General features: G+C 39.3%; 1 protein-coding gene across 5 annotated transcripts in view; it reads left to right on the top strand.

Annotated features, from left to right (window-relative positions):
• Positions 1-21,522, top strand: part of SPHKAP (SPHK1 interactor, AKAP domain containing) — an 88,804-nt gene that overhangs the window by 27,245 nt on the left and 40,037 nt on the right. For all 5 annotated transcript variants that reach the window (XM_060767849.2, XM_060767851.2, XM_060767850.2 and 2 more), the window contains exon 3: positions 7,828-7,938. In XM_060767849.2, the coding sequence (XP_060623832.2) occupies positions 7,828-7,938 (111 nt within the window). The remainder of the gene's footprint in view (positions 1-7,827; positions 7,939-21,522) is intronic.

Here is a 21,522-nt window from a genome sequence, read left to right as displayed (position 1 = left end):
AACCCGTGATTTCCTACAGATATGGTTGTTTTGGGATGCTTACTAAATGAAAGTATATGTCCTGCAAAATGTAAATAAGGTTTAAGATTAAGGCAAAAGCAGATCTGGGGACTGAAAAAATAAAAGAAAGTGGAAGCAAGGCTATATGTACACATATTAACTAGAGAGACATCATGCACATTCTAAGAAGGGATAGACTCTTGTGTATGTAAAAAACAACAACAGATATTGAGCTATTGTCAAAGGCTTTCATGGCCAGAATCACTGGGTTACTGTGAGTTTTCCGGGCTGTATGGCCATGTTCCAGAAGCATTCTGTCCTGACTTTTCACCCACAACTGTGGCAGGCATCCTCAGAGGTTGTGAGGTTTGTTGGAAACTAGGCAAGTGGAGTTTATATATCTGTGGAATGGTCAGGGTGGGAAATTCCTTCTTTCCCCGCCCTGGACATTATATAAATTTCACTTGCCTACTTTCCAACAAACCTCACAACTTCTGAGATGCCTGCCATAGATGTGGGTGAAACGTCAAGAGAGAATGCTTCTGGAACATGACCCCACAGCCTGGAAAACTCACAGCAACCCAGATATTGAGCCTTTAATGTCATCCCTTCCCGTAACATGCAAGTTAACATATCCCATGTATTCTCAAAGCAAGGGATGGATAGCTTGCACATATTGCTTAATTAAGGCACATTATGGGAATGGAGAAAGGAATAGTTCTCACCTTTGGCTACTTACTTGTAGGTTTTCTGGCTAACAGTTTCAGATCTGTGATGGCCACAATAGGAAGCTCAAAATGAATACATGTTAGACACGCCGCCTCTCACTTTGAGAGTGAAAATTCAAGTGCATTTGAAAAGCTTTGGTATTGTTCTCTGCTATTTTGTTAGAGCTCTACATTTAGTCCTGCTCAGTGCTTCTACTCACCCACACACCATGTAGGAAGCTTTATTTTTCTTTCTATCAAGGCAAGGTCCTTCTACCGCTTCCCCTGCCTCTTCTGGTTGAAGGCAGGTGGTGAAGACAGAACAGGTCTTTTCTTAATTGGTATCCTGGTTTTGGAGTGATTGCCCTCATTCAGTACGCTTATCACTTACGTATTTTAAGCACTAGGTGAAAACCTTTATCTTTACTCAGAGATTTCAATGTAATATATTTGCATGTTTTAAAATTACTGCTTATTATTAAGTATTGTTGCTGCTAGTTTGAACATATTTTTTTAAAGTTTAGTGTAATGTTTTGGGCCAGTGTTGGCATGTATTTTAATCATGTACTTAAATAAACCAACATGGCCACCCACCCGTCACCTACAAATAAAATTACTCCTTTCCATAGGAACATTCTAGGAGCAACTAGCAAAGATTACTTGTTACACGAAAAAAGCAACATTTTTCGCTTTGACATATTTTTTAAAATACTGTGATTGTGCCCTCTACATTTTTTGTGTGTCAGGAGCGACTTGAGAAACTGCAAGTCGTTTCTGGTGTGAGAGAATTGGCCACCTGCAAGGATGTTGCCCAGGGGATGCCCGGATGTCTTTTGAGGTTTTACCATCCTGTGGGAGGCTTCTCACATGTCCCTGCATGGGGAGCTGGAGCTGACAGAGGGAGCTCATCCACGCTCCCTCAAGGTTCGAACCTCCAACCTGTTGGTCTTCGGTCCTGCCAGCACAAGGGTTTAACCAATTGCGCCACCATGGGCTCCTGCCCTCTACACTGGAGATGATATTACTATGTATATTGTTTTACTTCCATGTTCTTCATGTGCCTGTATGGCATTGCACACTATTGCACACAGACCTTGGTGATTGAAAAATGTCTCCTATAATTTAAATGTTTATCGCAGCCTTTTGACAACCTACTTAGCATTTTGAATGATCAAAAAGATATTCCACTCCACATAAATACAATCAGCTTGGGGTTTAACAACAGCTTGAACCAGGGTAAATTGGAAGAGATATTACAAGATGTGTTGACATGAGGGAAATCTCTGAGATTTCATTATAAGCTGTCACAGTCCCACAGCTTCTCCTACACATTACATTAATGTAATTTGTTTTTAAATGTAGATTTATCATATGCAGTGCACTGGCACTGGTAGAGAATAAATTATGCTTTTACTTTTAATTAAGTAATTATTGGCAGGAACAGAGCCCTACCCACCCCCAATACTATTCTGTGTGCCAAATACTACTACACTGCCCTCGTTTAAATAAAATTTGTAGAATAAGCCCCCAGTGCCTTATCTCGTTTTGCATGTTCTATGCTCATCTTTTTCTGATGAGCTATAATTAACCACAACAATTAAAGATAATTAGGTAAGAACATATTAATGTCTCATGTATCAAGCAGAGGAGCTTTAAGGAGACAAACAGTTGTGCATTAATTATGATATTATCTATTTAATATGGAATTTTAGATACATTGTTACATTTAATATAAAGTGTACTTTGCTATCTAGGTATAATTATTTTCATTCCATGCTGTGATGAATCTAACCTTTTGCCAGGAAGGCCGAAGCCTGAAGTCAGTAGCTGACATGTTGAGAGATAGGCAGGAAAGCTAAGAGGCAAGAGGGAGGAGTCAGCCGACTCCTGATTGGCTAGAGCAGTCAGGGGAGGAGTTAGGTTTGAGAGGGAAAAAAGGCTGTGTCTTTTGACAAGCTGGAGAGAAGAGCTTTAAAACATCGAAGAGTGTAGAAGGATAGTTAGGCAGAGGGAGCTGTGAAGAATTTAGACAGAGAGAACTTTTGAAGTGAGTCTTGAGGGTTAGAGCATAGGAAAGGCAAAGGTTCCTGAATCACTGCACTTAGTAGGGTCCGTGTAGGAAAGCCTGTTTGCTCTGTGAGGCAGTCAGTGGACTGTTCTCAGGGACACACTGTGTCAAAGTAGTGAGCAGTGTGAAGCAAGGAACTCACAGGAATCAAAAGTTGAAGTCTTAAGAAAAGACTGTCTGTCTAACCAGTTAAGCCTCTGAAACGCATCAAGCTTTTGTACCACTCTTATTAAGAGAGTTGATTTGTTCATCAAGTTTTAAATAAACCTGTTTCTAATTTTCATCTTTAAACTAGTGTCTGCCTCGGTCTGTCACAATCATTAGACCTCAGTTAGCCTGAAGACAACTTAATTTCAGTCCAGTCAGCGAAAGAACCAGTCATTAAAGAAAAACTAAGGGCTTGAATATACTTTACCAATTTCACATTCACACTTATGTTTTTCCTCAGACATTAATTGAGGTGGTGGCGGCGAATCTACCAATTACATCAGTAATTAACATCGTTAATACAGTTGGTCACTTGATAATAATATTGAGGTGGGATAAGAGAGTCTTTCCCCCTTGTCTTAGTCATTTATCGTCATTAAAGTAGTGTCCAGCTGAACGTTAACCCTTTACATTGGTGGGCAGTGGGTGTGATTGCTTGTCCCCCCTGCCAAGTGGTAGTTGATCTTTATTACACATGCTATACAGCGTTTTGGTTCTTGTGTACTTCATGTTTTGCTAAGAATAATCTTAGAAATAATATTCAAAGAAAAATGGAAAACAAGCTTTTCAAGTGTCCAAAAACATGAACAAGGAGAATATTCTTCAAGTCCCCTTCTTGTCTCTCCTCCCCTTCCATCAGCTCTTGATTAAACTTGAAAATAGCTCCAATTTCCTCACCTCAAACCAGGCCCATAGCCAGGATTTTGATTTGGGGGGGGTGAGTTTGATACGGGGGGGGGGGGCTGAGTCTGGGTGAAAGAGGATCTACCCTAGCAAACCTTTTGTATGGGATATATTGAGAATAGTGATCAGATCATGATATTAATAAACATAACAGTTTAAATAATGTACCAGTAAGGCCTTCTCGCGAACCACCATGAGAATTTCGGAGGGGTCTGAAGCCCCCATAGCCCCCCCCCCCCCCGGCTACATGCCCGCCTCAAACTTATCCATTTCCTTTCATGAAGGCTAGAGATAGGGATCCAATTAAGAAGATTGTTGTTCTGGACTGTGTTCTAGTAGCCAACTCCAGATAACAATGTCTGCATAATCATAAATCAGCTATCAGAATACAGATAGCAAGGGTAGACCTGTCTAGAACACTTCCTGACTTCCTCCCACTGTCCCAATGTCACATAAAGGTCAGACAGATGGGAAGCAAGAGAGTATCCTAGGGCACTATAACCTTCCTGACCTTCATCACCATCCCTCCCAGCCTCCTGGTATCACTTGAGATGGATAGGTGGACGTCACAAGAGTGGGGAGCCAAGATAGAATCTTGAAAGGCTATCACCTTCCCATCTTTGTCTGATTTCCCGCCATTCCTTATGTGATGGGACAGCAGGCAGAAAGAGCCAAAACAAGATCAAAAAAATCTATAACCTCCTTCCTAAGTTGGCTCCTTCCCCGCATGTCACTACAAGACCAAGGAGGCAAGGTTGAAACCAGGTTAGTTAGGAACCTCATTCATCTTCTCTTGCCACTGTCCTGATGTTGCATAAAGGCCAGTGGGGAAGAAGCAATTACAAGATATTTTTGAAACTAACAGGGAAAAAACGGATTAAATTATTTGTTCTCCTTAATGGGAGCAAATAATTGTACATAGCCCACCACTACCTAAGAGAATGCTATTATATATCTAGAAGAGAAAGTTCCGCGATTGTCTAAGCACCCGTTTTATGGCTGGACCACAATGCTTTATTTTTGCAATACAAATAGCTTTTCAGAGGCAGGAATAACATTGTTCTTTTTCTGGGTCTTTAGTTAAGCCTTTAAGAAAGATCAAGAAGGTTGAGTAGAGTAGCTAAAATGGAAAGGGATTATATTATTTATAATAACCAAGGAAGTACCAAATCTTGAAACCATGCTTTGAATCAACACACTTTCCTTCTTAATTTGCAAGGTTCAACATTTCTTTCTTTCAGCTCAAATGTTATGGCACGTTATATTGTTTACTAAAGAAAATATTCACTATTTTGCTTTCAAATTATGAAAGGGAATTTACTAGAACATACATATTCTAAACATAGAGCAGCATGAGATTAGGGAAAGTTTTGTACTGTATATTTTATTTTAAAAATGCAGGAAGCATAAAAGAATCTGTATTAAATCATGTCATAGTTAATGCAAAATTATTACATTTTAAATAATGACAAATAAAGAAACAAATGTTTTTGTTATTAAGAATAATACATAAAAATCAACTTTAGTATGTCAAATCTTATGTCATAAAATGATTAGTCTTTTTTGGCCTACAGCCCCCTTTCAGAAAAAAAAATACACAGCACCTTACTGGAAATCTACCTTCTTAAAGCAAAAGTACACAAAGATACAGTGACAAATCTACATTCTTCTATGTATCTATATGTATTTTCGATAGAGTAACAAGCTGGCTAGAGACAGGGAACACTGTGGATGACGCGTATCTGCATTTCAGTAAGGCCTTCGACAAGGTCCCCCACGACCTTCTGGCAAACAAACTAGTCCAATGTGGGCTAGGCAAAACTACGGGTAGGTGGATCTGTAATTGGTTAAATGAACGAACCCAGAGTGTGCTCACCAATGCTTCCTCTTCATCCTGGAAAGAAGTGACAGTGCCGCAGGGTTCTGTCCTGGGCCTGGTCCTGTTCAACATGATTATTAATGACTTAGATGAAGGGTTAGAAGGCATGATCATCAAGTTTGCAGGTGACACCAAATTGGGAATGATAACCAATACTCCAGAAGACAGGAGCAGAATTCAAAATGATCTAAACAACTGAAAGAGATGGGCCAAAATTAACAAAATGAATTTCAACAGGGACAAATGCAAGATACTCCACTTAAGCAGAAAAAATGAAATGCAATGATACAGAATGGGGGATGCGTGGCTCGAGAGCAGTATGTGTGAAAAGATCTTGGAGTCTTCATGGACAACAAATTAAACATGAGCCAACAATGTCATGAGGCAGATAAAAAAGCCAATGGGATGTTGGTCTGCATAATTAGGAATATAATGTCTAGATCTACCCCTCTATTCTGCCTCGGCCAGACCACACCTGGAATACTGTGTCCAATTTTGGGCACTGCAATTGAAGGGAGATGTTGACAAGTTGGAATGATCAAGGGTCTGTACAATAAGCCCTATGAAGAGCAACTTAAAGAGCTGGGCATGTTTAGCCTGCAGAAGAGAAGGCTGACAGGAGACATGATAGCCATGTATAAATATGTGAGGTGAGGTCATAGGAAGGAGGGAGCAGGCTTTTTCTGCTGCGCTGGAGACTAGGACACGGAACAATGGCGTCAAACTACAGGAAATTAGATTCCACCTGAGCATTAGTAAGAACTTCCTAACTGTGAGAGCTGTTCAGTAGTGGAACTCTCTGCCCCAGAGTGTGGTAGAGGCTCCTTCTTTTGAGGCTTTTAAACAGAAGCTGGGTGGCCATCTGTGGGGGGTGCTTTGAATGTGATTTTCCTGCTTCTTGGCAGGGGGTTGGGTTGGATGGCCCACAGGTCTCTTCCAACTCTATGATTCAAACAGTTTTTCAAAATATACTTCTTTCTTTAGGTTGCCATTGCCCCTTTATTTTTATTCAATGCTTCCCAGTAGCACTCGAGGATACTACCAACCCCTGGATCATTGTAGTGTCTCCCAGGAGGCAATATCATCAACTTTGTGGAGCACTGGCCCATAATATGGTATGTTTCTTGCCATAAACATGGCTACCTCTCTTCAAACAGCAACAACTACAGCAAATAGAAATGTCCCTTTATTTGAAAATCTGACATTGAATCATATAGCCATGACACTTTTTTGTGAATATTTTTAAAACAAGTCATGGGCCAGTTTGCCACTGAATTTGGCCTTCAACTAGTAGATTAAGAAGAAACCTAAAGGGAATGGGTACAGTTGTAGTGGCTAAGACAACTTTTTGAATTGTACCCTTAAGCGAGACATTGTTTTTGTGCCCAGCATGTTTTCTTAACCATGGAATTTGACTGCAAGTTCTTCTTTGTTAGAAAAGTCTCATTTTTAGGCATGATGCAGGAACATTTACAATATGTATTACTTAATCTGTACTGAAGCGAATGTCTTTTTCATCAGGTTTACAACTAATGCAAAGGTCAAATGTGATAAAATTTACAACATATAGCTCTTGGGGACATTTGGCCTTCCTAGAAACTCATTTACTTTACATGATTAATCTCAGGCTGCCTTTAAAAGGCCATCAACCTACTGACATTGGGGATCTCTGGATTAGCTCAAGATGTCCAATGCCCTATTTATTTCTAGGTTATCAGCTGACTTCTTTGGTTATTCAACAAGCAGTAACTAGCTATAAAAACCAGAATACATTGGGCCTTGGTGTCTGCTGAAGTTTGGTTTCCAGGACCCCTTGTGGGTACCAAAATCCATGGGTGCTCAAGCCCCATTATGAACAACGATGTAGTAAAATGTTCTCCCTTATGTAAAATGGCAAGATCAATGTTTACTTTCTGAATGTTTTACCATATTTCAGGCCATAAGTGGTTGAATCCATGGATACAGAAACTCTATATACGACTAGTTATTTTTCTAAGCTCTGGCATATGGTTGATCCAGAGCTTCTTCTTTTCTGTTTTCACTGTCTTGTGCTACCTACCTACACCATGATTTGTTTTAATGAAATAATTATGTTCATGAGCTAACTACATTATATAGTTTTATGGGTTAATCAAAGAATTGATTCAAAGCAAGCAAGTCAGCCATAAATTATCTAAGGAGTGAAAATTGAATTGACTAGAAAACTTTCCAAGAAATTAGACTCAGTGTGTTAAATGAATGCTTGCATTAAAAAGGATGATTAAATTCTTCTGCTTCCTCAGGTTCTCTGCAGTAACAGCTTGCTAGAATCAACAGACTACTGGCTTCAGAATCAGAAGACACCATGCCAAATTGGTATAGTGGAAGACAAGGTGGAAAAGAACTACACTTCAGTAAGTCCTTTGTGCTATTTGAATGCTTGAGGAAGAGCAAATATGTAGCCAGAGGTGATAGAGGGGAGTATTATTTATGGTTTTTATCTTGAGATTGGCTCATAAGAGAATGAGTAGCACTTTTTTCTATGTAATTCTTCCCACTATGTGAACAAAAATGGGAAATGGAGAAGAATTCCAAAACAAACCAGTTTCTCCCAATCTAGTACTTTCCAGAGATGTTGGGATATATGCTCCATTAAATAAGCCAGCATGGTCATGTTGGATGATGAAGAGGTGAGAGCATTTGTTGGTGATGGGTTCTGTAGACAGCGAATTCCTGCAGGAGATGTTGGTACATAAAATAGTTGTTCATTCAAACTTTTCAAATCTGTGAAGTATTTATTTTTTCAGAGCAGTCAGAGGAAGTCTATATGGTGTGGTGAAGGGGGAGATAAAATCCCAGTAGGTATCTTGCAGGGCATAAACACAAGAATTGAGTAATCCTGGAATGAATTGGGCTATAGATGGTATGGCAGAAATATGGTGGATCAGAAGAACTGTGTTGGATTGGACCAAAGGCCTATCTAGTCCAACATTCTGTTTGCAAAGAGGATATAAGCACAACTCATCTGAAGTGGAAATAAATAGGACAGCTCATTGAAATGTAGAGGTAGTTAGAAGCAGGAGTTACCTGATGAAAAAAGACTGACTAAGGAAGGTAACAGTCTTGGGAAATATTGGTCTCTGTAGTTCTTGATAAGATGAATATTATTGTGTGCTTATGACTAGCAGCACCAGTGCTTTCCTAAAGTTGCAGTACAACTATGTGTGTGTTGGGTTTACAAGCCTGTAAATCAATTTTGCAAATACTTCTAAAGTACTTCTATATTTATAAAAAGAACTGTGAGTGTATAGACTTTCGGGGAGATGGAGATGGGGTACAAAAATAAAGTTGTTGTTGTTGTTGTTGTTAATGGAATTAAGGCAGTTAGTGTGATGTCTTTATTGCAAATAAGAAGTTGTTAGTAGAGAGTGGCATCATGTTGTGCAACCTGCACATATGTTTATGCACTTATGAGTTTCAAGCATTGTTCTAGTCTATGGCATACTGGCTGGGAGTGAAGAGCATGTATAAGCTGCTACCTTATCTTTCAACTGTGAGCATGATTTTGGTTCCCTCTTAACAAAAAAAAGGATTTGTAATCTGTGATTGTGTTTCCCATCTAAACAAAAGCTATCATTAGTGGAGAAGTATTTTCAGTTCTAATCCACACTTTACTCTCAGTCTTTAAAACACCTTAATTATACTCTGCAAGGAAGGAAAATATCATAGCTAAAGGTTAAAACGGTGGCAATAACAAAGGCCATATCATTTTGTGTGGCTTCTCAATGGGGAGCTGCTCTTCACACACACAAAAATAATTTTATCTTAAAGGAATAGTATATCACATAACCCCTTTTGTAGTAAATATGAAAGGATATGGCCAAGATAGTGCATATTATTCCAACTTTGAAGCTATCCAGTTTTCCTCTTAGATCACAACATTGCAACATTTGGGCATTTAGAAAAAAAAAAGCCTGTATGTGAATAAAATTGCCAGCAGATAACCTGATCACTTAAATCAAATTCTTAGTTGTCCAATGTGGCTCAGCAACATATGTAAAAATCAGTTCCCTCATCTGAGAATCTGTATACTTCATTCCATGGACCACGACAATTATGCCATACTCCTAGATAGAGATAGTTCAAGTCATTGTTAGCAAAAGATTTTCACAAGGGTGTCTGTACAGTTGAGAGAAATCCAGCAGAGAGAGTTCTTTCTGGTTCCATCCATAACCCTCCTCTTTTCTGTAAACCAGATAATTGTTTATCTGTTAGGTGTCTCTGTCACTTTTTGCAAATGAGTAGATAAGCATGATTGTATCTTTGTTTTATTATAGTTTAAATTCTGTATAAATATGATAGAGTTCTCAACAACCCTGATTTTTGCCCATGCAAGCTAACCACCAGAGATGTTCCATTGCTTCTTTATGCTGCTAATAGAGTTTTTCTGCTCCAGCCACACATAGAACAGAACACTCCATGTATACAAACCATTACATTAGCAGACTTTCACATTAGTATGTTTCAGTTCTTTGTTCACAGCTGTGCTGGATAGAAGATTTCACAAAAAAAACAAAAACCCTTAACTCAGTAGTTCTCAACCTGTGGGTCCCCAGATGTTTTGGCCTTCAACTCCCAGAACTCCTAACAGCTGGAAAACTGGCCGGGATTTCTGGGAGTTGTAGGCCAAAACACCTGGGGATCCACTGGTTGAGAACCACTGGTTTAACTGGTGCCTTTGTGGCTCAGGGGAATTTTAATTGATGGCCTGTGTTATTTATTGCCTTTTTGTGATACTAACTTTGTGATATGAACTATTATGATATTAGCTACCAACCTTTATTGAACCTGCTTTAATTAAGTGGCCTGGTTCGTTTAATGCTTTCTGCTTCCTTTCTAAAGGAAGAGGCATGTAATGGTCAGAATCCTCAATGCAATACATTGTTGCATTAACACTAGTTATGTGTAGCTACGTAGTGAATCTTGATGCAACCCCCTTGAGTCCCTGTTTTCTGGTCAGCAGCCACTGTGATAAACAGAGATCTATTTCTCTGTTGCTTGGGATGCAGCTAATATCCCTCGTGTGAGCAATCACCATTGTGGTAGGCAGAAATGGGGTTCCTGTTGCAATCACTCCTTGCAGATGGGATTGCTTACATGAATGGTGTAGTGAGAAAGTCATCCACTTCTTGAGTAACGGGAATATTGTCGAAGGCTTTCATGGCCGGAATCACTGGGTTGCTGTGAGTTTTTCTGGGCTGTATGGCCATGTTCCAGAAGCATTCTCTCATGATGTTTTGCCTGCATCTATGGCAGGCATCCTTAGAAGTTGTGAAGTCCGTTGGAAACTAGGAAAATGGGGTTTATATATCTCTGGAATGTCCAGGGTAGAATAAAAAAAAACCTTTGTCTGTTTGAGGCAAGTGTGAATGACAGGGGGATAGATCATTGACTGGAGTGGCTGCGAACCAGTAGGTGAGGTAGGGTATTTTCACAAGGGACTATATAAGGATTGTTGATAGAAAGCAGTCATGAGTGGGTAACTCTTGTTTATGATTGTCCTTTTTAGATAAGAGTTAATGCACAGTGCTCACATTGATTCATGGATAAAATGACCCAATTGTTTTTAGTGGATTTTTTTGAATAAAATTTCTAGACTAACACATTTAAAACTGAATTCCTGGGAATGTTAGTAAGGATTAGAAAAGACCAGCACATTCAAGGACTATGCTTGCCATACTTAGGGTGCTGTTTTGGTTATTGCAGCATAGCAAGTTGCTGCAGAAGCTGAAAAGTCAGTGCAGGAGTTTGCAAGTGATGTATTCACTTAATGTATTGAAGATAGCGTGCTAGAGAATATCAGAAATATTTCTGCATTTAGCACAATTTACATCCAACTTCACCCAGCATCACTTCCACTTCTAATATTGCATGGCCACTTCAAAGTGTATTTTGAGAGCTTTTTTGACCCATCGTCACAGCAGTAAAATCTGAAACCTGCAGCTAATAGAAGAACTGGGCATAGAGCCCAGCACTGGCAAGGGTATAGATGATGCCCTGGGGGGCCAGATGGCTGATGTAGATCATGATGTGGATCTGAAGATGTCACTTTTGCATTCCACCTGTGTTCTACTAAAACCATTAGAAACTGAAGCCCAGTGAGACTTCTGTATAATCTTCCACATGTGTTTTGGCATGATTTCTTACTGTCATGGGTTTGTGATCTGAATAATGTCAAGTGTATAGAAGTGGTGCCTGGTAATTATTAGCATATTTTGCAAACGGGAGCAGATGGTGTACCTGACATAAATATTTATTGGCATATTTCCTTTAAATATAAATCAGAGGTGACAATTAATTACACCACAAGTGAAAAGAAGCTAGCCTTAATGACAAGAAAACATTTACAGCTGTTTCTGAAGCTATGAAATACAAAGAATAAGACTCATGGCAACACAAACTGGTAGTTAAATGGACAATCTTTGATATACTTATTAGGACTGTGCAAATTTTTCGTTAGTTGTAAGTTGGATCAAATTCATTAAATTCGTACTTATGATGCAATATCCAACACGTAAGCATCCAAACGCTTAAGAATCAAAACTTATGCAATACTTTTTTTGTTTGAATATTGTAAACCTCAGAAGTCAATTTCATGTTCAGTGCAAGCAAGCATAGCAAAGCCAAAAAGGCTGCAATTCCTCTTTAAATTAATGTCCTCTCACCAATAGGAGAGGGAAGCAGCAGGGAGAAAACAGAGTTCTGACTGAGATTGAGAAAGCACAGAATTCTGGGAAATGTAGTTTGGGAAGGCAAGGAGCCACATGCCAGAGAATTCAAAAGGCCCTGCCCTAAACTACATTTTCCAGAATTCTGCTCAGCATCAGAAAGCCCCAATCAGGAGAGGGGAGAGATTTTTCCCTCTGTAACAGCAGCCAGCCAGAGTGCCGATAAATTGTTGAATTTGCAAAGAGGAGGACTGACTGATACTTCTAGTAAAAAAATGCCTGTTCTGTGGTGGGAAGAAATCCCTAAATGGACATTTGATTGGTTAATATAAGAGACATTAATGAGATAGCTCTTGTGGCTTTTTTTTTTTTTTTTAAAAACAAGTTTTTGTCAAAACTTTTTTTAAAAGTTCCTTAAAATCAGTAGATGTATGAATATTTCTGAAAGTTGGGGAGAATGATCCCCTGTTATCTTGTGTCATTGTATAGAAAATTTAAGGAGATAGCTCTTATAGTTTTTTTAATGTTGTTTATTAAAAAACTAAAATACTCCCAAAATCCATGGATAAGTGAAACATTCTGAAACTTGTTGGACTATCACTGGTAAATGTGTTCTACCGCTGTAGCACATTTCACCCCAATAGTTATAAAAATGAGGGAGAATGGAGCTCCTGAAGTTTCTTTACTTGCGCAATTATTATTATGAAAAAGTAACAAAAATTGTTACTCTCGTTTTAGTAATCAAATTTTCACTACTTTAGAAAAACTTTAGAAATGAAATGCCGGCACCCCCTAATTTTGTAATGAGTTTTGAAACTCATTGATCACACAGCCCTAATACCTATAAAAACCCATCAGCACTCTTGAGTTACGATCTCTTGAAATGTAATTGACACTAAGTTTCAGTTACATTATTTCCTGAGCTTTTGTCGAAATGTTCTAAGCCTCTTTTCATATTATAGACGCAGCATGAAACATTTAACCTAGGCTGTATAAGTGTGAGAGAGAAAAATCAACTTGATCTGGTGTATATTCAAGGTAACTTTTCCAGGCTCTGTCAAGACATCTAATATCTCTTTAATGATATATCCTCTGCCAAAAGAAGAACTTCATGTTGTAACTCCATGTCATGTTGTTTTATCATACCAGGCTAAAGAACAAGGAGTAACAGCACAGACCATGTGTCCAAGTGTGACAAGGGAAAGATGTGGTGGTACGAAAACAATACCATTTCAGTTTACTTTGTAAAATGTGGCAAAGCAGAAAAGGCCTGCTCAAAAATAGTCAGCATTCAGCTGAAGACTTCTATTTAAAATGAATTGCGTTCACTGCCTCTTGCTGAACAAAGAGTGTAGGTGGCTTGCCCCATGTAGCATTCCCATCAACTTATGTGTGTCTGAAGGAAGGAACTATTTTGCTCTCACTGGGAATGTCTATATTCCTCTACTTGCTTCTTTTTAATGAAAAGGCTCAACAGTAAATAAAACACTTTGGAAAGGGTAAAAGGAAGAAGAATTCCCTCCTCATATTGGCTTTTGTTCTTATCTTGTCAGAATTCAGTAATCAGAATTTAATTTAGCATGTAGAAGTGTCATAACAAGGTACCCTTTTGATTTCAATTAAAAGATTATTTACAACGGTCTGTCTGCTCTGTCCTTCCCAAGGAAGAGCACCTGATCCAAATACGTAGAGCACAATAGCATGAAAGGGACATGTAAAGAAGCTTCCTTGTCAGAGGCTTTGTTAGTTGAGGTATATTTGTATTTGACTGATACACACAATTATGGAGTAATCCAATACAGCCTAAGACAGGCATTTCTGTGTCCTTTCAGTAGTAAAAAAAATATTTTTCCTCTCAAGTTTCCCATAGGATCCCCAAAAGTCAATACATATTTTACATTTTTTTCCAAAAAGATTTGCTCCAAGATGGGGTTGTTTTCACATTTACACACCACCAGATCCAAAATAGGCCTTTCTCAAATAGGAGGTGAAGAGGAAGTGTCTTCTGCTGACTTCCTCTTGTTAAAAAGAAGTTTCTCCTGAGCCCAGGAAAGCCCTATCAGCACTGTCCAATTAGGTCAGGGTATGTGCAGTCTTACCCCAGGTTAAAGTAACTTGGGGAAAAACCCAAATCTTTCATCAGGATTTTGGGTTTTTCCCCAAAGTAAGAGACAGTTTGCACATCTGGGCTGGTTCCAGAATCAGCAGCAATTGCCTTCCCATGTTCCCTGGGCTCGGCGGCCTGAGGATGCAGCATGGCAGTACTCTGTCATCTCCTCTCCATGTGTCATGGCTTTCATGACATCCCGCCCACCTTCTTGTGGGCCCATATTTATACTATGGCAGTATGTTAAGTTGTTGTTACAATATCTTTATACTTAAGAAGCCTTATGACATAATGATCAAACTGGGACTGCGAAGGCAGGAGCTATCTAGATTTAAATTCATATGGAGCCAAGAAATTCCATGAATCACTTTGGGCCAGTCACACTCCAGTAGTCTGACCTACTCCATGGCATTACTATGAAGAAAAATGAGGAAGAGCAGAGATGTATATAGTGCTTGAAGATTTTTTGATGAAAGACAGGATATAAATATATCTAATAAATACAGTTTTCCAGCTCTGACATATTCCCATCATAATGATATCATAAAGTCTAAGTATTTCCTTGACCTTGGAATTGAAGCATTTGTTCAATGACTAGAGTGCTCTGCCCGCACATTCTCATACGCAGATATTTCCCTTTATAATTTGATGCATATAGGTCACTCATAGAATATACTTTCAGTCTAGAAATATGTTTTGCATCCATTTTTCTAACATGTTCCATTGCACAGAATGTCAGGGCTCTGTGTGCCTACCACAATTGCTTCTATAAGATGCATTCCTGTCATCCTTATAAAGCTTCATGGCTGTGTATTCAGGTACATTAACAATAAATTGAAAGGAAACAGATCAAAACAAGGTGCCAAAAGACACCAAATATCACAATTGAGTAGCTCTTTTGCTGTCGCAATATGTGTTGTTGGCTTGAATCAAGGTTCTGGAAGTCCTTCCAAGAGAAGCTTCAGAATGTCTCTTGTTTCATCATTATATTGTCAACTCTGTTATCCAGAGCATGGTTTTATGAGATAGATAAAACATTGCTTAATACAGTGTTTTCATTTCTACACTCTGTCACCGGAGCTGTTCTTTTCTCCTGCCAAGAGGGTTTTGGCATCTATGAAAATTAGCATGAGGCAAGCACTCCTTCAATTTCTTCCAAATAATTAGTCTGAATACTTTCCAGTGAGTAGTTCACTACTGCTGTACATTTCTCATTTGACACAGTTTGCTTAAATAAGTTATCTTTGAGTCATTCTTTGTTTATGAAGAGCCACATTCTTCTATATAATTGGTTCATGGTCCCTGACATAAGTTAGAGCTGTGTGAATTGATGAGGGCAGAAGTGCACTTCATAGTTCTGTCTTTGTCTTTCGGTTATCCAGAACTCCAAACTGAGTCACCCATGAAAGCATCATGTAAAACTAAGGGGCAAGGATACTGTTATAGTTATCTACTGATTAATGACCTGTGAGTACATGCAGACAGTTTCACATGATTGTGCATTGCACTGTGTTCCAATGCTATTAAATTAAATGAGTCAGGGATTCTGATTGCAGCAGTTTTATTATATGGACAGAGTAACTTGAAGTCTTTGTACTTAAGTAAAGCAAAGAAGCGCATGGGGTGGCATAATGTGATGTTATTGTATATCCACCATATTGTTGTTTATTCATTCAGTCATTTCCAATTCTTTGTGACCTCATGGTCCAGCCCATGCCAGAGCTCCCTGTTAACCATCACCACCCTCAGCTCCTTCAAGGTCAAGCCAGTCACTTCAAGGATAACATCCATACATCTTGCCCTTAGTTGGACCCTCTTCCTTGTTCCTTCCATTTTCCCCAGCATCATTATCTTCCAAGTTTTCCTGTCTTCTCATGATGTGGCCAAAGTACTTCATCTTTGCCTCTAATATCCTTCCCTCCAGTGAGCAGTTGGGTATTATTTCCTGGAATATGGACTGGTTTAATAGGTTACTACGGGGAATGCCAGTGATTTATCCACCATAGGGTTCATGAAATGCAAACGATTGTCCTAAAAAATGGGGAGCAACAGAATCATTTGGTAGAATAAACTATCGAGGAAGCTTTACAATATAAAACAAAGAAATTGCTGAAATAATGGCAGATGGGGTAACATAGTTATAGCTATGAACTATTGTTACCCTTTATAGTTCTATCTACTGGTTCCCATAAACTTTTGTTCCTGCAGATTGCACTGAAAATGGTGTACATTGAACATGTCCCATTGTGTAGAAATATAGGGAATAATTTATATGTGTACACAATGCATGTTTAATTGTGTTTCAAGCAATGTACTACCAGTAGTATGTTTTTGTTGAACTTCATTTTGATTTATTCAAAGCTACTTTAAGCTTGTCTGGGATAAAGGTGGCATGAAGAATAAATCAACAAATAGATGTTTTGTGTCCCTTACCAAGAGTCCTGTGTCCATTACAGCCAGGGCTACTGCAAAAATTGGGAGAAGAGTTCTTTTTTTATGTTGTTTCTATTATAGATAATCAGTAAAACTTGAGCTTCCCCCATGCTACAAATTATGTTATTTCCCCAGCAAGACTTCCAGTCCACGAAAGACAATTCACTGTATCCATGATGAGGTTCTTGAGGCAAAGACTCTTCTCAGCCCAAACCATTTATTTATAATGTGGGGCTTTTAAAATCTATAGCAATTAACTTAGAGTTATGGTTGTTTTATGTCTTGCAAAATTATTGAGGCTATTCTGCATAATGAGAATGATCCTTCAGCCAGTGTACATGGACTGATATGGTGTTGGTGTCTTCTTTAGTTTCATACTTCAGTCCACTCTTGTAAGATCTTTTGGGGGAGGTTTCAGGAGCATAAAGCATCTTTGTCATCAGTGAAAACTTCCCTGATAACTCTGGGTGATCTGAGATCCAGCAGCTTTTTCTCTTGGCACAGTTAACTTTGGCTGCGACAAACATCCATCACTGTAGCATGTGTGACCATTAACCCGTTACCACCCGTGCCACTGCTGCTGTTCATACTGTTGCTGGACATAAGTATGCCAACCAAGAGGACCATGGCTGTAACTGTAGAGGCATTGAAATGCATGGCAAGTGCCTGATGATTGGAACAAAATACTGCATGAGAGATGAGGTGGGATAAATGGATGAAGCTATAAAAAGACTGCTCGGGTAAAGAAACAGTATAGGGGTTGAGACAAGGTTGCCCTAAGCATGTAAAGTGAAGTGAAGTGGAAAGGTCCAGCTAGGAAATGCCTATAGACGCCCTTAGTATTCAAAAATAAAATCTTTGTGGACTGTTGCAGCTGGTATGAGCTGTTCCCTTTTAATTCAGCTTCTATTTTTTCCTCTAGAATTTTGAAAATCAATTTCCGTGTTTTCCCTCCTTATCTCTTTACTGAAACTTATTTTCTTTGCTTGTATTGCATCTGACACAGACAGCTTCAAACAACTAATGAAGGAGCTTGTTGCCTCTGAAATTTGCTGCTATGTTATATATTTATTTTTCAGTTCTAAACAAAAGCTACAGTTTTATATTGCATTTAACTAACATGCCATAAAATAGTTTTAAAGTTCTTCAGAACTTTTCATCAGAGAGGCCTTCGGGCAATCAAGTTAAAGGACAATTGATAATGTTTTGACTATGGCATGGAAGAGGATTTGCATAAGTTAAGCAGAGTATTCATTAGTAGATGGCTAGCTAAACAGCCACCAGATGGGCAATAGCTAATCAGAGTGTAAGTATACTGTTTTAATCTTTATTTATTAATGTTCATGTTAATTGTTATATTTGTTATTCTGTATTCTGTATTTTATTATGCAGCATTGAATTATTGCCAATTGTAAGCTGCCCTGAGTCCCCCCAGGGGTTGAGAAGGGCAGGGTAGAAATGTTCGAAATAAAAAATAAATAAATTGAGAGAAAAACTAAAGTTTTTAGAGAGACTTTTCAGCTCTCTCAAACTCTTCATCAAATTGGATAGTAAAACAATAGCAAGAAGTATGAGGTAGGAAAAAAACAGAAACATCCTAGCATTAGGTCAGATACAGTAACTATGGGATGTGTACTTTAGTCCCAGTAAGATAGTTTCTTCATCTTTGTGGACCAGCATCACTATAGGAATGTGCCTGTGTTTTTTTTCTAAAAAAAAAAAATCTAAACTGGCAGAAATCTTTTCCCTCTTTTTGAATCTTTACTGCTGCTTATTGAAAGAGTGACTTTTGAGCAAACTCAGCTTCTATTTTTAAAATGTTCCCATCCAGGTTTTCACCAGACCTGAACGTGTGACAGGTACTTATTTTACCTGAAGTCCAAATGCTGATCTATGATGCCTCTGGTGATTCAACTCCAGAGAGTTTCAGAGCACTTTGTATCAAGGTCTATGCATTATCCTTCACGAAAATTCTGTGACATCGGAAAAATATTGATATAGTATATCTTCTGCATATAGAAAAACTGACTTGATGTAAGTCTTTCTACCTTATACAAAGCAGCAAGAGAACTGGGAAAAGCTATATAAGACATTTTTAAGTGCAGTCATTTTTTTAAAGCAGAAGAGACCATAAAGCAGGAGTGGGAAACTTATGCTCTTCAAAATATCATTGCCCACAATCTACAATTCTGATTACTGGCCATGCTGGCAAAGATTGATAAGAGTTAGGGTACAGCAACCTGTTGCCTTGAAGTCTTTCTCTAAGTAAAGAGAAAAGAATGTATGGAGAGCCACCCCCCCCCCCCCGGATATTCACTGAAATCATTGCTGGTTACTTTTAATTTAATTTTGCAGGAAGCCCCTCAAACAACATTGAGAGCTAAAACAATTTCTGCAAAATGTATCTGTAAATTACATTGCAAGTCCAAGGGCAACTATGCTCCACTCAAGATAAGACCAGAACTGCTAGGAAATAACTAGGTCACAACCTATAGTTGATTAAAAGATTTTGCCCATATACAATGATCACGGATCCAGGCATCAACCAACCTGCCTGTTGATCAGTGAACCTCTGTCTGGCCCCTGGAATGACAGGAAGGATCCACCAGCCAAATACCAGAGTGGTATTTGAATATGAAGGGCTCCCTGGTGGCACAACAGGTTAAACAGCTGAGCTGCTGAACTTGTTGACCAAATGGTCAGTAGTTTGAATCCAGGGAACAGGGTGAGCTCCCACTGTTAGGCCCAGCTTCTGCCAACCTAGCAGTTCGAAAACATGCAAATGTGAGTAGATCAATAGGTATCACTTCTGCGGGAAGGTAACGGTGCTCCATGCATCATGCCAGCCACATGACCTAGGAGACGTCTATGGGCAACACCATCTCTTCGGCTTAGAAATTGAAATGAGCACCAGCCCCCAGAGTCAGACACAACTACACTTAATGTCAGTGGAAACCTTTACCTTTTTATTTGTATGCAACAGGTTTTAGTAGGCAGCCATGCCCAGTCTGCTGCAAAGTGAAGCAACTGGCTATCAGCCACATGCCACCTTAATTCCCTAAGAAGAGCTTTGTGGCATTCTGACATTTCATGGGAAAGAAAGATATGCACAAGCAATAGCTTGGTCTAATTCTATCTCTATCACATGATGCTGACAGCAAACAGCTGAAGCAGAGAACTTCTTCTTTGATTGGAGGCTCTCTGTGTGATTTGCTATTTTGAATGGAGAGTCACTGTGAGCAGAAGTTTCAGGTATCTGTGCACAACAAGATGGGGCAATGATGATATGTTAGAATTCTTGTTAGAAAGTGGAATTGGGGCTACTTAATAAAATTGAAGTTGAGACCAGAAACATTCTGAAGAAAAGGAATGAAGAAGGTAGGGGACTGCAAGTCAGGTACTTGGTTATGCAGCTAAGCTTTTTTAATAACTATCTTTTAGTCAGGAGGACACTGTTTATCAGTTCAAACTTCAAATAGTTTGTGTCAAGAATGATAGCAGTTTGTGTCAAGAGTGATATCTATCTATGTATATAATAAAAGTCAGTGTTTGTATTCAGAGGATGGGAGGTGTATGTGGTAGCATTCTGATTGGCTGCCACTGTGGTACAATTTGCACATGGTCTCTGATTGGCCACCCTCAACATTCCAAGGTAGCAGAGAGAAAAGGAAAGGGGCCTGAGGCTGTCAGGAATGGTTGGAGTTGGTCCAAAACACCTTGTGGCCCCCATCAGTGACAGAACAAGACCAAACCTGGCACACAGACCCCCCCCCCCTCAAGATCCACTAAACATCCTGGTGCAGTTTGAGGGAGGATGGATCATAGATGACGGGACTTGCAGTACTTTAACTCACTTCCTTAGAGCACTGTGGCCCACACCAAGGACGGATCAGGACCAAACTTGGCACACAGAGGCCTAATGGCCCGCTTTACAACCTGGTGCAGTTTAGGGCAGGATGGACCACCAATGATGGGATTTGCAGTACCTTTACTCACTTACTGAAACCACTGCGACCCTCATCCAATGAGTCATCAGGACCAAATTGGCACAAAGAGCCCGCATGACCCACTCTACATCCTGCTGCAGTTTGGAGGAGGGTGGACCATGGATGATGGGACTTGCAGTACCTTCACTCAATTACTGAAACCACTGCGACCCTCATCCAATGACTGATCAAGACCAAACTTGGCACACAGAGCCCCCATGACTGACTATATCCTGCAGCAGTTTGGAGGAGGGTGGACCATGGATGATGGGACTTCAAGTACCTTCACTCACTTCCTGAAAACAATGCAACCTTCATCCAATGACCAATAAAGACCAAACTTGGCATACAGAACCTCCATTACCCACTTTCTCTAATAACCCAGGCAGCGCCGGGTCCCCAAGCTAGTACAATATAAAAGGACCACAAACCCACAGGAAAATATTCTAAATATATTTTCATACTGGTATATGGAAAGATCATAGGTTCCATCTTTCAGCAGAGAGATGTTTAGAAAAAATGCATTGAAGCCTTCTGCAAACTGGCCTCAGAGACAAAATAGTCATTTTGGCTAAGTTGGGAAAATAGCATTTTTCACCACATCAGATTCTTCGTGAATTATTACAGCCTAAGAATTCCAATGAATAGATGACATTAGATGTCCTATTTCAATGTCTTAAGTCATTTGGAAACCGGGGAACATTTTCACTCTCTCCATTAAAACAACTCATTATTGGAATTATT

Source organism: Anolis sagrei, chromosome 3 (assembly GCF_037176765.1).
Source record: "Anolis sagrei isolate rAnoSag1 chromosome 3, rAnoSag1.mat, whole genome shotgun sequence".
NCBI lineage: Eukaryota > Metazoa > Chordata > Lepidosauria > Squamata > Dactyloidae > Anolis > Anolis sagrei.
The sequence above is the reverse complement of the archived record's forward strand: the minus strand, read 5'-3'. Positions and strand labels throughout refer to the sequence as shown.